Genomic DNA, 19,642 nt, shown 5'->3' on the forward strand with positions numbered 1-19,642 from the left:
TCATGAGATCAGGCTGAAAAGATCTAGTTGATGCTAGAAGAGTGCGACGAGGTCAACGACAAAGAACCACACTCTTGCCTTTCTTGTGATTGAGGTCACCTTGTTAGTATGCGCAGGGGGTTTGCAGTGGTTTGATCTGCCATCCAGAATAGACTAATATCAAGACCTGGCAGTCAATGTAGAAGTGTCAGTAGTCATTTAGTCTTGTTTAACAATATAGTTTGGTGAAAATCCTGAAGCTTTACAGGCATGTATCTTTAAAGCCAGGGGCTGCAAGGACACAGCACGCAAGATGAAGAGCCATACATTGTTATTATGTTGTCTCTAGCAGTGCCTCTGATATTTCAGAGTGAGTTGGATCAAAATGATGGATTTTGGGGTGTTAAAATGAAGAGTGCTGGCACTAATATCTGGAATTGCCTGATCCAAATTTCAGAAAGTCACCTAAATAATGTGAAGCACATCTAATCAGAATTAAGCATTTAGTCTGCCTTATAGCTCCATTTACTCATACTACCTCATTTTTGGGATACGTTTCTGCATTGGGGGAAACAAATTAAGAGAAGTTTTTTATTAGCACTTGCCTGGGAAGGCTGAAATTAAATCTGCTTGGGAAGAGGCTAAGCAACAAAGGGCTATGGATCACAATAAAACCTTATCAAACCCAAAAAAACCAAAGAAGAGAAATAGGTCATCCGAATAAACAGCACTGTTTAAGTCTCTCTGTAGTCATAAGAAAATGTATTTGGCACAACAAAGTAACTAGCACAGTGAAGCATGTTGTAACAAGGCACTGGTTTGTCCATTTAATAGCCTTGTTTATTCTGCCGTTTTTATTTTTATTTTTTATCTATATCAGTTATTAATAACTAAATAATGAGCCCATGTTTCTGGGACAGACCAAGAAGCCGACATAAAGTCCTTGATGAAAGAACTTGAAGTCTGAGGCAAAAGAATTTGAATCTTCAACTTAATGTTTGATGAAAAGTCTTAACCTCCTGAGACTCGAGCGTGGCTGCTGTGTGCATTTCCCTTTTTGATTTGTAATAAGTAGCACCTCAAAAACAACCAAAAATAAATAAATAATAATAATAAAAAAATAACAAAAAAATGAAAAGAGCAAACAATTTTCCTAAAAATTGATGTCCACATTTGTGGACAGTGGAACTAAGTTGTGGAATTTAAATAATACCAAGCTATAGAAAGCCAGATTTTTTTATTTATTTTTTTTTTTCATCAAATTGTTTATGTTTCCATTTTCTGTAAAGCTGAATAAATAATTTTTATTCAAAGTAATGGCCAGCATCATCCAATCACTGCCAACCACGTTAAAATAAAATTTAGCATTATAAATTTTGAATCTACGTACTGATTATCATTGTCCCATGTCTGCCAACCATGTTGAGTGGTCAAAACATCATCTGCAGCCTGAAACTGAACTTTTGGTCGGATGTTAGTAGTGAATGCACTTAGCTGCATAAGAAAGCTAAAGGATGCACCCTTGCTCCCTATTTAGTGAATGACTTAACCTCCGGTGTGCTGTCTGTCTGCACTGGTCTCAGAACAGTTAGAAATGCACCTTATTTTCATCCTAACCCCATATAAAGCCTCTGAAAGCAACATTTTTCAGCTTTTGGATGCACCCATTGATTCTCAATGTGAAAATGCTCAGTAAATATATAGGAATGCATTTACTAATGTTAATTAATAGAACCTTATTATACAGTGAAAACAAAATACAGTACAACAAAATTTATATTAAAATGAAGCAAAATGACCCACAGATGTGTTAATGCTGAAAGTTATTCAAAATAACTAACATGTTTTTTCAACTTTTGATGGAATAAGATCCCAAATGGATGCGGGGTCACACGAGGTTAAAGAAACAGATCACTGAAAAATTGCAATTATTTTATAATTTGTCAATCATATATAACATATCGCAAAGCTATCATATGACTTGGAATTAGGGGTGTAAAAATGCATCTATGCATTGCGACAAAAATGAAGATGCATCGATTATGGAATTTACCGTATTTTTCGGAAATAAAGTCGCACCTGACTATAAGTCGCACCAGGTCAAAATCGCATTGTTGAGAGAAAAAAACACAGATAAGTTGCATATCTGTATAAGTCGCACTGACAGAGGTTGCATGCGGCGGGTACTAGCACCCGGGTTCAGCTGCCCGACTTCCCTTACCGGTTCAGATGTCAAACCCACTTGGTTTAAACCTCCCTAGATTAAGTGAGGAGGATAGGGAAGTTTTATCAAGTAATATTATGAAGGAGGATGTCCTGGAGACAATTGGTTCATTGAAAAACGGTAAAGCTCCTGGATTTTTTTTTTTAAATGCAGACATTTATTTAGTGATCAACTACCTAATGCTTTCTCTTCATCATTTGAAAAGGGAACGCTACCTCAGACGTTCTGTCAGGCAAATATATTTCTTATTCTTAAAAAGAATAAACCTTCGGATGAGTGCTCAGCGTATCGTCCTATTTCATTAATTAACACTGACAGCAAGATTCTTTCTAAGGTACTAGCTAGAAGATTGGAGACATTATTTAATTAAGGATGACCAAACAGGATTCATACGTGACCGTCATTCATTTACCAACATGCGCTGTCTTCGCGGTATCATTCAGTATTGCAGTCAGACCCAAAAAAGTGCCCTTGTGGCTTTGCTCGATGCAGAGAAGGCATTTGGTCGCGTAGAATGGACATACTTATTCGAGGTGTTGCGGCATTTTGGGCTGGGAGACGACTTTGTGAAATGGATTCAGATAATTTATAGATCACCACAAGCCTCTGTTCTGACGAATGGTATGCATTCCCCTGCCTTTAGTCTTTGTCGAGGAACCCAGCAGGTTGTCCCCTGTCACCATTACTCTTTGCTTTGGTTCTTGAACCACTAGTAGAGGCCATTCGAAATCACACAGATGTCAGGGGTATCGAAATTAACAGGATGAGACATGTGATTGCTTTATACGCTGATGCTATCTTGTTGTTTTTGACTGAGCCTGAAATGTCTGTGCCAGCTGTCAGTAAAATAATAGACATTTTCAGTTCCTTCTCAGGTTATAAAATAGACTTTAGCAAATCAGAGGCGATGCCACTTGGAGCATTTGGTGACATAAAGGCTTTGACCACGTTTCCATTTAAATGGTCAGTCAATGGTTTCGGATATTTGGGAATTCATGTTTCTACAAATTTAAATATGCTATTACATCTTAATTTCATCCCTGTTGTTAAAAAAAATTAAGGAAGACTTGGTCAGGTGGATGGATCTGCCTATATCATGGTTGGGTCGGATAGGGTTAATTAAAATGAACATTCTTCCCAGACTACTGTACCCGTTACAAATGACTCCGCTTTACATTTGCAAGAAAGTGATTAGCGATTTGGAAATACGTTTTTTGAGGTTCATCTGACATAAGAAGAAACCTAGGTTAAAAATATCCAAACTACAGTTACCAGTTAATGTAGGTGGTCAGGCCCTCCCTAACAATCATCTCTATAACTTGTCTTGCCATGCTAGAATTCTCCACAAGTGGTGTCAGGATGGGCATTCTGTTTCTGATGTTGATTCGTTTTTTACCCTACCATACTCTCCACTTAGCTTACTTACTGGGAATCTAAGCAAAACTATGATAAATATCAAATGTAACCCCTTTCTCCAGGGCACATTTAACATATGGCATGATATCTGTAAATTTTTGGGTGGTAACAGCATCACAGTTTTACTAATGCCTCTCATTAGGAACCAGGAATTTATTCCAGGGGTAAAAGACAGTATATTCCATCATTGGTATAAAAAAGGAAACAAGTTTCTACTTTACTTGTTTAATGGTGACACGCTTTTATCCTTCCAGCAGCTGCATGATAAATGTAATATTCCAAAACAGCATTTTTTTGGTAACCTATAAATTAGACATTTTATATTAACTAAGATCCCTACACCTCTCCTAGTTTGTCAAAATCACCACTGGTTGATTTACTGACTCAAGAAAATAAGATAAGAAAAATTATTTCAGCCTTTTATTCTTTATTTCTTAAACACACCATTCCCAGTACTCCAGCCTTTAGGGGTGTGTGGGAGAAAGACTTTGGTAGTACCCTCGAGAATGAAGATTAGGAGAAAGCCTTCAAACATACTGGTAGTATATTCATCTGCAATAAAGCAAGGGAAATGCAGTTTAAAATTGTTCATCGTCTCCATTGCACCCCTCATATCCTTAATAAAATAAACCTGCAAAGATCATCAGTCTGTTCAAAGTGCAAGAGTGGCATTGGTACACATAGTCATATGTTATGTTCATGTCCATCAATCGCACAATTCTGGAGCAAGGTCCAAAGGAATTTAGAAACCATATTTGGTTATGCTGTGGGTAAAGACCCATGTTTTTTTTTATTTTAGGACTGGTACGTAACAATCTGACATAAATCTTGCACAGAAACTGCTTTTTATTGGCAGAGTATGTATTTTACTTAATTGGATTAAGGATAAGCCACCATCAATTTGCATGTGGTATCAAGAGATTTTCAAGATGCTTCCATTTGAAAGAATAAGTTCTTCACTTAAAGGGAATGTAGATACGTTCAGATATACCTGGTCTCCTTTCATGGCCACCCTGTCAGATTCAATGAAAGAAAATTTAGAGCTCAGTCAATCAGACATTTCTTGGAAAATGTAGTAACTTTGTTTCATACATAATACTGCTGCTTTGTATGTGCACTATCCTGTGTGGGGGTGGGTAAGGTTGTTTTTTTTATTTTTTTTTATGGCTCTGTACTTTAATAGTTTTGCCTGATTTTTTTTTCTTTTTTTTTCTTTCTTTTTCTTTTCTTTCTTTGAATATTGTCTCTGTCTTTATTGTTCAAAATCATTAAACATTCAAAAAAAAAAAAAAATGTCTGATTCACTGACTGAATTTTTTAATATGAGTGTGATGAAGCATCATTTTATTGGCATGAGTTACATTTGACAGCGGTCTAGAGTTTGTTACAACAATGATATTATGATGGACAGAATATTTAAACTGGTTGCATAAAGTTCTTTGTAAAGGCAAAATATTCTGAATTGGCAACTTTAAAATGCTTCTACAGTCTCTATGACTGAGATTTTCATCTGTTTTGGTGCACGTGTGTTTGACCAGCCAACATCAATTACGAATAAATTATGTTGCTTCGGACTATAAGTCACAGCACCTTTCAGACGATAAAAAAAAAAAAAAAAATTTTCTCCCACTGAAAATTAAAAGGTAACTTGCAGGTACTAAATACTATGTAAAACCATCATTATAAGCAACTTACAGTAGATTTTAGTTTTTAATTCTATTACCCTGTTTGATTTAAACATGAGCCTTAGCTGTCTGAACATGACATATTTCCTTTTTAATTCTTGGTGCGATAAGTGTTAACATTACACAGAATGCAAATCTATAATGATTATTCCACAGTTTGCATACCCATTGTTTGTGTGTGCATTTGCATCAAGTCATTATGTCGCATTAAGAATCTTTATTCATATCAGTTATACAGTATAATGCATGTAACATTAGTATTATTTTTCTGTTTACAAATGCAGCCATACATAAGACAAACCTCATTGGTCCAAAATGCATCTGTGGATAAAAAAAGCATTTTACTGCTGTTGAAACGCTCCTCAGATAGCATAATTTAAATGGATAAAAGTTATCTAACTGAATACAATACATTTTAAATAAAACAAATGACAATAAAATGCATAGTAATATCTTTAGTAATCAAAATAATTTTTGAATGTCACTGTATTCTTATTACCAACGATTTAAATGAACTTTTATGGAATACAGTTACTGATGTTTTGTATTTTAACTACATTACACAGTTACAGGTTTTCTGTTACTCCCCAACCCTGAATAAAGCACACTAGTTGCATGGACTTCTTTTATGTTTTGTTTTTTTGTTTATTTGGAGCTTGAGAGCCCCTGGTCACTGTATGATTTTAGAGCAAATAATGAGTGGGTTAATAACAAAATTTTCATTTCTGCATGAACTGTTCTTTTAAAAGTGTTGATGGTCTGACCAGCATAAAAGGTTTCCATCCTGTAAGTGAAAATAGGGATGTTAAGTGCTGATTCTCTTAGCACCGTCTCCAGTGAAAAATCATCACCTGCAAAAACATGGTGTTACTTTTGGAGGGTGTGATATAGTTGTTCTGGGAGACTGGTGTTGTGATGTCACACTGAATCCAAGTACATCATCTAATGGCTGACACAGTGGAAAATGAATTGCTGCTCCCAAAGCAAGGGCCCTGCTTCCAATGACCCCTCTTGAATAACATGTGTATGGGACACTAACATTAATTGCATGGATGCTTCTTTTTCCTTCTCCTATTCCTTCTCCTCTCTCTCTCATGCATGTGTTTCTCTGTTGCTTATGTTACTGGCAGATGGAACTGGTGGATACCAATCAATGTTCTTCTTTGACTAATTACTCTGACTGAGCTGGTGAGGATCCAGATGAATAGATGCGTGCTGAGTATGCCTGGCACCACACACACACACACACACACACACACACACATATCTTCATAAGCAGAGATAAACAACTAGAAATTTACAATATAATGATTCTCTTTTAAACATTTACAAAGAGATAATCTGGTATGATTACAGCTCGGGATTTAGGCCACTGTTATGAATGCACACCAAATGCAATAGGTTAGAAAGAACTTGGAAAGGGATCACAGGGTTGTGATGTTCTTCAGGATTGGACTAAATTGTTATATTATCATAATCTTTAACAATGAAAATCAGAATCAGAATCAGCTTTATTGCCAAGGATGCTTACACATACAAGGAATTTGTCTTGGTGACAGGAGCTTCCAGTGTACAACAATACAAAAACAATGCAAAAACAGCAGCAAGACATAGATAATAATAAAAAATAAAAAACAAATTATACACATACGTACAGACACATGGGTAGTGCAAATCTAATACAACCTGTTATGTACAGTGCAAATACAAATCAGTTATATACAGTGCAAATGTTTTTTTTCAGAGGAATGAAATGGCAGAAGAAGTTGGATGTGTTGGATAAATATAAGAAAGACTAAACTGTGTATTGCACATAGTTATTGCTCAATGGGGCAATTTAACTGTTCATGAGATGGATAGCCTGAGGGAAAAAAACTGTTCCTGTGCCTGACGGTTCTGGTGCTCAGAGCTCTGAAGCGTCGGCCAGAAGGCAACAGTTCAAAAAGGTAGTGGGCAGGGTGAGTGGGGTCCAGAGTGATTTTTCCAGCCCCTTTTTCCTCACTCTGGAAGTGTATAGTTCTTGAAGGGGGGTGGGAAGGGGAACCAATAATCCTCTCAGCAGTCCGAACTGTCCTTTGTAGTCTTCTGATGTCTGATTTCATAGCTGAACCAAACCAGACAGTTATTGATGTGCAGAGGACAGACTCAATGACTGCTGAGTAAACTGTATCAGCAGCGCCTGTGGCAGGTTGAATTTCTTCAGCTGGCAAAGGAAGTACAACTTCTGCTGGGCCTTTTTCACAATGGAGTAAATGTGGGTCTCCTACTTCAGGTCCTGTGAGATGGTAGTGCCCAGGAACCTGAATGACTCCACTGCTGCCACAGTGCTGTTTAGAATGGTGAAGGGGGTCAGTGTTGGGGTGTTTCTCCTAAAGTCCACAATGATCTCCACCATTTTGAGCATGTTCAGCTCAAGGTTGTTTTGACTGCACCAGACAGCCAGCTGTTCAACCTCCCTTCTGTATGCAGACTCATAGTCATCTCGGATGAGGCCGATGACGGTGGTGTCGTCTGCAGACTTCAGGAGCTTGACAGAGGGGTCCTTGGTGATGCAGTCATTGGTGTAGATGGAGAAGAGTAGTGGGGAGAGCACACATCCCTGGGGGGCACCAGTGCTGATTGTACAGGTACTAGAAGTGAGTTTCCCCTGTCTCACAAGCTGCTGCCTGTCTGTCAGAAAGCTGGTAATCCACTGACAGATAGACATGGGAACAGAGAGTTGGTGTAATTTATTCTGGAGTATAGCTGGGATGATGGTGTTGAAAGCCGAACTGAAGTCCACAAAAAGGATCCTTGCATATGTCCCTGGTCTGTCCAGATGTTGCACGATATGATGCAATCCTATGTTGACTGCATCATCCACAGACCTGTTTGCTCGATAAGCAAATTGAAGGGGATCTAGAAAGGGGTCCAGTGATGTTCTTCAGGTGGGCCAACACCAGTCTCTCAAATTATTTCATGACCACAGACGTCAGGGCGACAGGTCTGTATTCATTAAGTTCTGTGATTTTTGGTTTCTTTGGGACAGGAATAATGATTGAGTGTTTGAAGCAGCATTGGACTTCACACTGCTCCAGTGATCTATTGAAGTTCTGTGTGAAGATGGGGGCCTGCTGGTTAGCACAGGATCGAAGACACGCTGGTGAGACGCCATCTGGGCCTTAAGCCTTCCTTGTCTTTTGTTTCCAAAAGATGCGGCTCACATCATCTTCACAGATCTTAAGTGCAGGTTGAGTAGCAGGAGGGGGGTTGCAGGAGGTGTTGGTGTTTGTGTGAATAAAGGTCAGAGTGGATGTGGGGTGTGAGATTAGGCCTTTCAAATCTGCAGTAGAACACATTCAGGTCGTCAGCCATTTGTTGGTTCCCTACAGGGTTGGGGGTAGGAGTCCTGTAATTTGTGAGTTGTTTCATTCCACTCCACACTGATGCAGTTCTCGGCGGTGAAGCAGCAGACGGAGGCTATCCGGAACATCCTGCCCCGGCGCAGCTCAAGATCTCACACCTCGTCTGCTCGTCGCCAAGGGTGTCCCCCTACGTTGACTGCACCGGCTCCGCCGCAGCCCGCCTCTTTGGCCCGGCCCCGGCGTGGAGCCCACCGCAGGAAGCAGACACCACCCGTCCGACGACGTTGTCCCCTTGGTCCCCCTTGCGCGGAACTTGGATGCATGGCTTGCGCTTTCCAATCCGTCACGATAGCTGATCCAGACCGTCCGACTCAGCTACGCGATTCAGTTCACCAGGTGCCCACCCAGGTTCAGCGGTATCCGCTTCACCTTGGTCAATGACGAAAACGCTGCTGCCTTGCGTGCAGAGATCGCTACCCTCCTACGGAAGGGCGCAACAGAACCTGTCCCTCCGGCAGAGATGAAGAAGGGGTTTTACAGCCCCTACTTCATCGTACCGAAAAAAGGCGGTGGGTTGCGGCCAATCTTGGACCTGCGAGCACTGAACCGGGCCTTACACAGACTCCCGTTCAAGATGCTGACGCAAAAACGCATTCTGGGTCAGGCATCAAGATTGATTCGCGGCGGTAGACTTGAAGGATGCATACTTCCATGTCTCGATCCTTCCTCGACACAGACCCTTCCTGCGGTTTGCATTCGAGGGTCAGGTGTATCAGTACAAAGTCCTCCCTTTCGGCCTGTCCCTGTCTCCTCGCGTCGCAGGTCACAGAGGCAGCCCTTGCCCCGTTAAGGGAGGTGGGCATTCGCATTCTCAACTATCTCGATGACTGGCTAATCCTAGCTCACTCTCGGGACATGTTGTGTGCACACAGGGACATGGTGCTCTCACACATCAGCCGACTAGGGCTTCGGTCAACTGGGAAAAGAGCAACCTCCTCCCGGTTCAGAGCATCTCTTTTCATGGTTTGGAGCTGGACTCAGTCTCTTTGACAGCGCGCCTTATGAACGAGCGCGCCCAGTCGGTGCTGGCCTGTTTGAAGGCGTTCAAACAGAAAACAGCGGTTCCACTGAAACTTTTTCAGAGGCTCCTGGGGCATATGGCATCCTCGGCGGAAGCCACCCCGCTCGGGTTGATGCATATGAGACCGCTTCAGCACTGGCTTCAGACTTGAGTCCCGAGATGGGCATGGTGCCATGGGACACATCGCGTGGTCATCACGCCGGTCTGTCACCATCTTTTCAGCCCTTGGACCAACCTCTCATTTCTATGGGCAGGTGTTCCCCTAGAACTGGTCTCCAGGCACGTCGTGGTCATGACGGACACCTCCAAAATTTGCTGGGGTGCTGTTTGCAATGGGCATGCAGCCGCCGGCCTGTGGACGGGCCCACGACTGCATTGGCACATCAACTGCATTGGCACATCACATACCTGTGGTGGTAGACACGATCACTCAGGCTAGGGCCCCCTCTACGAGGCGCCTGTATGCCTTTATGTGCCGTCTGTTCGCTAAGTGGTGTTCTTCCCGACAGGAAGACCCCCAGAGATGCACAGTCAGATCAATGCTTTCCTTCCTGCAGGAGAGGTTGGAAGGGAGGCTGTCCCCTTCCACCTTGAAGGTGTACGTTGCCGCCATAGCAGCACACCACGACGCAGTCGACGGCAAGTCCTTAGGGAAGCACGACCTGATCATCAGGTTCCTAAGAGGCGCCAGGAGGCTGAATCTCTCCAGACTGCGCCGCATTCCCTCATGAGACCTCTCTGTAGTTCTTCAGGGTCTACAGAGAGCCCCCTTTGAGCCTTTGCAGTCAGCCGAGCTTAAGGCACTCTCCTTGAAGACTGTCCTCCTTACTGCGCTCACTTCCATCAAGAGGGTAGGAGACCTGCAAGAATTCTCTGTCAGCGAAACGTGCCTGGAGTTCAGTCCGGGCTACTCTCATGTGATCCTGAGACCCTAACTGGGCTATGTGCCCAAGGTTCCCATGACCCCTTTTAGGGACCAGGTGGTGAACCTGCAAGCGCTGCCCCAGGAGGAAGCAGACCCAGCCCTGTCGTTGCTGTGTCCAGTGCGTGCTTTACGCATCTATTTGGATCGCATGCAGAGCTTTAGGATCTCTGAGCAGCTCTTTGTCTGCTTTGGTGCACAGGAAGTGCTGTCTCCAAGCAGAGGATCGCCCACTGGCTCATTGACGCCATAACTATGGCATATCACGCTCAGGACATGCCGCCCCCGGTAGGGCTACGAGCCCATTCTACCAGGGGTGTAGTGGCTTCCTGGGCCCTGGCCAGGGGTGCCTCTCTAACAGACATTTGCAGAGCAGCAGGCTGGGCAACACCCAACACCTTTGCAAGGTTCTACAACCTCAGGGTGGAACCGGTTTCGTCCCAGGTAGTGGCACGCAATACAAGCGGGTAAGCCCGGGATAGCCGGCCGGGTGTATCGCTTGAACATAGCGCCTTCCACCTCCTTTTGAGCTGAAGATGTGCGCCATTAATTCCCAGTAGTGTTCACAAAAGTTGTTCCCTGGTTGACTTCCTCCGAGCCCTGTGGCAGTCGAGTTTTCGGAGAGACTCGCTGCTGGCCCAGTACACGTGCTAACTAAGAGTCCTGTTCTGGGGTAGGTGCTCCGCATGTGGCGGTTCCCTGTAAGGCTAACCCCATGCGATATATATCTTCCGCTAATTCATTTCCCTGTTGGCAAACTGCATCTTCCTTGGGCAGAGCCCCTCTGCCCCAGTCTCCATGTTTGTAGTAACTCCTCCCCCATTGGGTAGGATCTACCTTGAAGACTCTCCACATGGTCGGAAAGACCATGTGACGTATTCTTCCACTTAAATATCCCCCCCTCTCTTTGGGCGAGGTGTGGTCTCTGCAGTGTCTTCCCCTTGGGAGGGACACCCCCCGACTAGACCTGGCGGCCCAGTCGGATAATCCCCCTTCTTTTTTAGGGAGTGAAAAAAGAAAAGGGGAAAAGAAGCCTGTCTCTATCGTTTGGGTAGTCAACTTGTCACCAAAGGGCCGTTCGACACTCATAACTATGTTGGGGGAGGTTACGTGTCGACCTGGTGTGCTGGCTATGAGGAACACAGTGGTCTGCCCACCACACACCGCCAGATCACGTAACACAGTTCAGCCAGTTGTGGTGTTTCGTATAGGGACCCCTAGTGTCACTACATCGACACAACATCGAGTGAGTGACAGATAGGGAACGTCATGGTTACTTGTGTAACCTTCGTTCCTGATGGAGGGAACGAGACGTTGTGTCCCTCCTGCCACAGCGCTGAACTACCTGCTGAAATGGCCGGACCTTGTCTCGGCTCCTCGGCATAAAACCTGAATGAGTGGTCGCATACCAGCTCCTTTTATACCCATATGTCCGGGGGAGTGGCATGCAAATACCACTTGCCAATTTTCATTGGCCTTTTATCAAAGACCAGAGGTGTCTCGTGCTCCCAAGAGTGACCCTTAGTGTCACTACATTGACACAACATCTCGTTCCCTCCATCAGGGAATGGAGGTTACACTAGTAACCATGACGTTTTCCCTGTTAACTCCGCAATGCGATCCACTCTGAACAGCTGAAAGCCCAGCAGATGTAACGCGCTGTCCGGAATGGCTTCACTCAGCCAGGTTTCTGTGAAACACAAGGCAGCAGAGGTTGAAAAGTCCTTATTTGTGCGGGTGAGGAGATGTAGTTCGTCCGTTTTGTTAGGAAGAGAGCGGAGATTCGCTAAGTGAATACTCGGCAGCGCTGTTCGAAATCCGTGCCGACGGAGTTTGACCAGCGCACCGGCTCGTCTCCCTCGCCTGCGTCTCTTGAACAGCAGAGCTGCGCCTCCAACTAAAATGTCTAGCAAAACATCTGAATATTCAAAAACCGGGAAAAGATTGTCTGGTATATGCTGTCGAATGTTCAGCAATTCGTCTCTGTTAAAACTGACTGGAAAAAGATTACTAAACACAGGACAAACAAACAAAAACAACAAAAGAACTGAGGAGCTCCACACCGAGGCAGCCATCCGCGGCGCCATCATGATGATACATGATACAAGGAAAATGTCCTTGAAATTAAGTCAATATTTTATCATGTCATATTCATCAGCTTTCGTCAATTTTACTAACATGGCATATCATTTTATGCTATGTGCAAAATGAGAAAAAACATGTATCAAACTGTAACAGACCAAACTTTAACCAAATATTCAAAATAATAATAATAATAATAAATATTCAAACTACTTACAATGTTTTAAACGTATCAAACATATTAAAGATAAATTAAATATGTTTAATATTTAAGACTTCTTTAGAAACGATAAGTAAATGCACACCTTTCAGAGGTGCAAGTTATGGCAAAAAATTATAGAAGAGTATAACTGCACAACTCAATATATAGGCTAATTTCTTACCAATGTTTCGGCTGTCAGCCTATCCTTGAAAAATGTTGACAGCTGAAACGTTGGTAAATAAATGAGCCTTTATTTTGAGATGTGCAATTACACTTGTCTTTTCTATAATATGTAAGATTAAACAACACAAGAGAACTGTCCTCAAAACCTGAGATACTGAAATAAAAGCATATAATGCACATACTAAAGTATTAGCTGCTTTTTAGAAGTTACTCTGTTGTGAATTCCTCACATTTAGACTGCGTGTTTTTAAGGAAACCACATATTCATGGCACAAGTTATGTATTCTGAATAGCACATAACTAGTGCGTTCATTAAACAGGTGTTCAGCTCGGTGTATTGATATCTTGCAGTTTTGTTCGTCATATTTTCGCCAACAGTATGTTTTAATTAAAACCACATGATTATCGTCATAATGCATCTTTTTCGTCTGGTCTTTGTTAACACTGACCAAATCATAAAACCCTTTATCAATGAACATTTTTATCATTTATTTGTATTTCATAAGCAATACAAGTATGTGAATTCTTTCTAGCTGTACAAGCTCAATTTTGTGCGTAGTTGCATTCCAAAATGAGTCACAACGCAATTTATAACACAAAACAAGTATGCATAGCTACTTACTATATTTTCTGGAAAAATAAGTCAGAATTATTATTTATTTATTTATTTATTTTTTTGTCATCCAAAAGGTTCTGCACATTATATTCTAAAGTGACTTATTTATAGATTTTATATGTAATTGATATGCTCAACAAACAGATGAAAACATACAGATTGTTATATCGTTTTTAAGTAGCCTCTTCAGAGTATTTTGCCTATACAAATTATTTTATGCAACCAGTTTATATATTCTGCCCACCATAACATTATTGAGATAACAAACAGGATTACTCTAAGACCGCTGTCACAACTCCTTACATCACTACAAAATTACATTTCATCACACCACACTAGTAAAAAATACAGTTAGTGAACAAGACAATCAGGGTTAGCAAATAGGTTTGCACATTTCAGGAATATCCTTGATCAACAGTCGTTAACGTTAATGAATAGATATACAACAAACATATTTTCACTTACAGACCAAAAGGTGTTTATTTGTACGTGCAAGCACATAGAGTTACATATGTTGTTAACAGATCTGCTTTGCTTGTCGTATTTTCTTTTTATGAAACAAATTATGTAAAAGCAGATGCTCCCGATTCAAATAAGCCCAAATACAAAGTGGTACGATGCAGATAGATCTTGAGGTAGTCTTAATGAAGCAATTTGACATGTTAAGCAGCTGAAGGGATGTCTGTGATTCCAGGGTCCTAATGCTTGTTTATGCAATGTCTGTCAGGCGATCAGTGAAATTTAAACACGGGTGTGACTTATTTGTGTGTTTTCTCAACAATGACATTTTGACCAGGTGCGATTTAAATTCAGGTGCAACTCTGGAGAATATAGTACCTGAATAATAACACATCCAGTTTCATGTCACAACATTTTGAAGGTAACTCTATCGCCCTCCTGAGTACTGAGGTTTGTAACTGCCACAACAACGAAATAATGCTTGTTATGCATGTTCAACCGAACCGTGCATTGGCAATGCATTGGCCAAGAACTCGCATCTGCATACCCTTACTTGCATAAAGTATTTTTCTGGCCCTAGAAGACCAGCAGCTCTAGCACTTAACATCGATGACAAGTTCAAAATCCCCTTTTCCCAAAATCCTTGTCTTCACAATTATGGCATGTGCGAGTGTGCTAATAAGCAGTAAAAGCCAACTGGCATCACTGCAACACAATCTAGGCTAAACCCATGTCGGCATCCCTCAGGTTCATCCACCATCAGTTTCTTTTCAGGTTTATTGAGTCACACTTGTAAGTGAGCCCGCTTCACTGCCGAAAATCCAATTCATGGCAGTTAGTGCGAGCATTTTACACCCAGCTATGGTGGGCTCAAATGGCATTTTGCAGATTGTAAAGCCCCTGCTACAGTAATAGAACCTTATTAATGAACATATTAGCTGCAATGCATCCCTGGAGCCTGCAACATGGGGGAAAGAGAGAAGGCAGAGAACGCAACAAGATGGGGAGGGCTGATGAGTCATCTTACCCGTTTTGCGAGCTCGGGTCAAAAAGCATGAGAAAGATCCACACGCAAGGGATGCGTGCTGCAAGCTTGCGGAGAGCGCCAGCCATATCACTATGAGCCTAGGAAGCCTGCAGAGAGAAGACAGGAAGGAGGGTGAGAACAAGCAAATTAGCAAAAGTTTTAGACGCCATTTCATGATTAATTGGCAACTGTGTTGTTGACAACACCCTCCGCATGCAGTGAGTGACACAATTGCATTTCTTGAACACATAATTACAAGTTGCTTGCCCTCCCCTTAGAGAATATGGCATGTGCGCTTTTGTAGGGCTGGGCGATTTATTGAATATTCACAATATTATTACAATGATTTTGCTGAAGTTATAAAATTAAGCAATATTGTGAATGTTGTGTTGATTTTAATGCAATTTTATTTGGCCACTAACTTTCCTAATACTGATTTTACAATCCTCCAGGGCTGCACTGTTAATTGTGGAGGGGTAAGCAAGAGACAGACACAGTGGGTGTGGTGTCGGAGAGGCATTTCATTTAAATAATAAAGAACATAAAGAGTCCAAAAAAGGAAAATGTGTCCATGGGGAAGAGTGTCCAAAATAAAGGGGAGTCAGGTATTCTTGCAGTGCATTGGGGCTGTGTGAAGGATGGGTGATGATGAGAGGCTAAGGTCCAGCTAAAAGAGGCGAGGTCTGGCGGCTTCTTTCAAGCGGCTAGGCTTCCCTGAATGGGCCCACGGCATGTGAGGTGAATGACGGCACGGCGTCCTGGCACGTCAGTCACGATGCGTGCTCCAATCCCATATGATGCATCTAGCTTGCCGCCGGGATTCCCTACCTGCTCTGTTCAATTCCTGGACCTGCGAGGGTGCCAGCATGCATGTACAAGGGGGATGAGGCCGAGCTCCCGAGGAGAGGTGCGCTCAGTCTTTAAAGGCAGCAGTGATGAGGCTCTACAGTGCTGTGCCTCATCAGGTGATGCCAAATGTTGGAATAGTCTCTGCACCCTTCCACTCTTCAGCCCACTCCCATTACGGACTTGGCTTAAGAACAGCCTTTAAAAAGGCGGAGCACGATGACAAGCAGGAAGTGCGGGTCGTTCCGTAACATAATCAAAATAACATCAAGATTGCAGCATTGTCATATGTGTTTATTAAAACACACAAGTCTGTGATTTAATTAAATTAATATATGATCTGTGTGTGCTTCTGTGTGCACGTGCGGAGCTCATGATATGCTTTTTTATCTCAGAGTGGTTTGCGTGCATTGTGAAAGCAAAGTGCTGCAGTTCACAAATTTGCACAATTCCAAATATGTGTAACTGCTACGTTATTTTACAAATCTAAAAATGCGACACAGTATCACAAAAAAGGAGAGATTTATAATGAGAAACATTATAAACAAATACTCAGCTAAAAGGTTTTCCACCAAAATAAAAGTTCCAGAAGAAGTTAAATTAATATACAGAAATATACAGTATATAAAACAATCAAACCATATACCAACACATCTAATCTTCACCAAAATAATAATCCAGTATATTATAATAATAAACTGGGTCCCATAATAATAATTCAGTATCATCATAATATTCAACAAGGTTTCAATAAATAAATAATAAGTGAAGTTGTAGTTCTAGTTGTAGCTTTTGCACACCCTGTTCATTTAATAAAAATGTCAAAACACAAAAAATAAATAAATAAATAAATAAATAAATCTCTTTGTGTCCATTTCTTTCTTCTGTGTCTTCTGCTCTAATGTCTATACTACTCCAGCTATAATTAAACCTAAGCAGTGCCATTCAAGGATAAAATATAATTTTTCCTTGTGGTAATTCAGTGGAAAAACTCTGGTAATGCCTTCATTATTTTAAACCCAATTTTTGTTTTATGCATTACGCATTTTGAATCTACTTGTCTACAGTGGTTGTTTGGATGAAATTATGGTTCCACTGATATAAATACATAAATAAATGAGCAAATACAGTACATACTGTAATTATTGATATATATATATATATATATATATATATATATATATATATATATATATATATATATATATATATATTATTGTAATCAGGCTGAAAAAATATTGAGATATGATTTTTGTAGCCATATCGCCCAGCCCATATACTCTTGCACTGGCAATACATTTTCTGAGGGTCAAATATGAAAGATGTCCTGCAACTCTGATGTTCACCCTTGATGTGGACAGGTCATCTGTCTAATGCATTGATGTGCCAGTGTTTGAGAATGCAACCTGTTTGTGACAAGTGTTTGCAGGAACCTACTGTGCAGAGCAGCACTGCAGAGAATCTGAAAAAAACTGTCTGGAGATTTTTGCTCTGATAGACTGCCAAACTTTACTCAAGCTCTGCAGTCAGATTTTCTCAGTTAACTTTTGCACAACTTTTATATGGATCTGTATCTACAGCTACTGAGGGCAAGAATGCCTCTGATAGGAAGGTTCAATGTGTTTCTCTCTTGGAATATAATGGAAGAAAGATTAATATGAACATTTATATGCAGGCTGCATTAAAATTAGAATAAAGAAATTACAAGTGGACCTAATCTAATTGCAAAGAGCCAAGAACAGCAGTGCAATCCCTTTGCGAAGCAGCGCTTGAACTCTACAAACACAAAGTAATTTCTTTAACAAAGGTAATCTGCAGTAAGCAATTGCATTCAGAGGAGCCGTTATTGCTATGTAACTGAATACATTTCAAAGGATAAATGAAACACACAGACTGTGCATACACTCAGTGTACACTCAAGGAGCTGAATAGTTGAAGTCTCAGCACCTTTGACCGTTCCACGATCAACAACAAGGAAGAAATGAGATATTGCCCACACTGGCATCCCACGTTGTCCAACTTCCGTGGCTTATATTAAATTAAAAGGTGAAAATACATTAGGCTCCAAGGTGCTTGTGGGCTTTGCGGCAGTGTCTTTCTAGATTTTATAGTCTGCTGCCAGACATACACAGCAGAGCAAATGAACATAAAAAGCACAAGGGTAGCATGGTAAATAAGTCCTTCATCTACCCTATTGATCTACCTTTATTTTCTTAAGGCTATGGCACCCTTACACATCATGTTCCATCTTCGAGAACAGTAGATCATTTTGGGAAAAAGCGAAACACTTGGATCTCAGAAGAGGCGGGTGGTAAGTACAGCACAGAAGAAATTTCTCCTCTTATTTCTCTTGCTGTGTCGTTGCCGCTTGACTATACATTAAAGAGATGGTTCACCCAAAAAATTAAAATTCCCTCATGCCACTTGTCAGACTTGTCCATGCTCAATTCTCAAGTTCACAATACAATGAAGAAACAATGAAGGTGGGCATTTGAGAAACAGATCAGTATTTAAGTCAATTTTTTACAATCAATCTCCACATTTGATCAGCCCTAACAAGTAGGTGGTTGAATGTGAAAGTGAAAGTCACTTCCACACCAGAATGTGGAAGTGAAAGTGTAAATTTACAGTAAAAAAGAACTTAAATATTGATCTGTTTCTCACCCACACCTATCATATCGCTTCAGAAAATATGGATTTAATCACTGGAATCTTATGGATTACTTTTATGCCTCCTCTATGTCCTTTTTGGACCTTCTGAGTTCTGATGAACATACATTTGCATTGTATGGACCTACAGAGCTGAAATATTCTTCTAAAAATCTTCATTTGTGTTCTGCAGAAGAAAGTCATACACATCTGGGATAGCATGAGGGTGAGTAAATGATGAGAGAATGTGTGCTTTTTGGGTGAACTATCCCTTTCCACAGTTTTCAAACTGGGAGGCACATGTAGGGAGGCACGGAGATTGATAATCATTTCAACAAGTAAAATAAAAAGATACATAAATACATTAAAAATGTATTGTGAAAATAAATGAAAATTATTGGCATAATGGACCATAGTCCTGCTTAATAGACCATAGCTCAATGGCATTAAAATATTGTTAATGTCGAGTGCACAACATGCATATCATGCGAGAGCACATCCATGTACCGGTTGCGCCAGAGCGAATCTCTCCGCTCGGACATGGGCAACTCTCGCTCAAAACTGGACGTGCGCTCTCAAATAAACTACACTGCTCTACATTCGCAAATCTATTATAAGGCCACACAGCTCTGCCTCTGTTCATTCATATTCTGCTTCTGCAGACGTGTTATATCAAGGGAGAAACGATACCGGAGTTTGAATAATCAACTCATCATTTGGCTGGTAACTTTTTTATTTTTTAGAAAATTCGTATTGTATGATATTCTGATGATTTAAGTGAAGTAAGCAAATAAAACCTTCAGTTAAACATCTGTTGCAAATGACATCTCCTGTCACCTCAGTGGAAAACATCTACATAAATTAATCTAGGGCGCAGAAAATCTGAAAATAAGAAGAACAAAATCACGCTTGTCCATTATTACAAGT

At 41.1% G+C, this 19,642-nt stretch overlaps 1 protein-coding gene across 1 annotated transcript in view; it reads right to left on the minus strand.

The window, feature by feature from the left end:
- Positions 1-19,642, minus strand: part of LOC127430421 (gamma-aminobutyric acid receptor subunit alpha-3-like) — a 293,420-nt gene that overhangs the window by 216,096 nt on the left and 57,682 nt on the right. The window contains exon 2 of the mRNA XM_051680177.1: positions 15,221-15,327. Within this exon, the coding sequence (XP_051536137.1) occupies positions 15,221-15,306 (86 nt within the window). The 5' untranslated portion in view covers positions 15,307-15,327. The remainder of the gene's footprint in view (positions 1-15,220; positions 15,328-19,642) is intronic.

Source organism: Myxocyprinus asiaticus, chromosome 40 (assembly GCF_019703515.2).
Source record: "Myxocyprinus asiaticus isolate MX2 ecotype Aquarium Trade chromosome 40, UBuf_Myxa_2, whole genome shotgun sequence".
Taxonomy (NCBI): Eukaryota; Metazoa; Chordata; class Actinopteri; order Cypriniformes; family Catostomidae; genus Myxocyprinus; species Myxocyprinus asiaticus.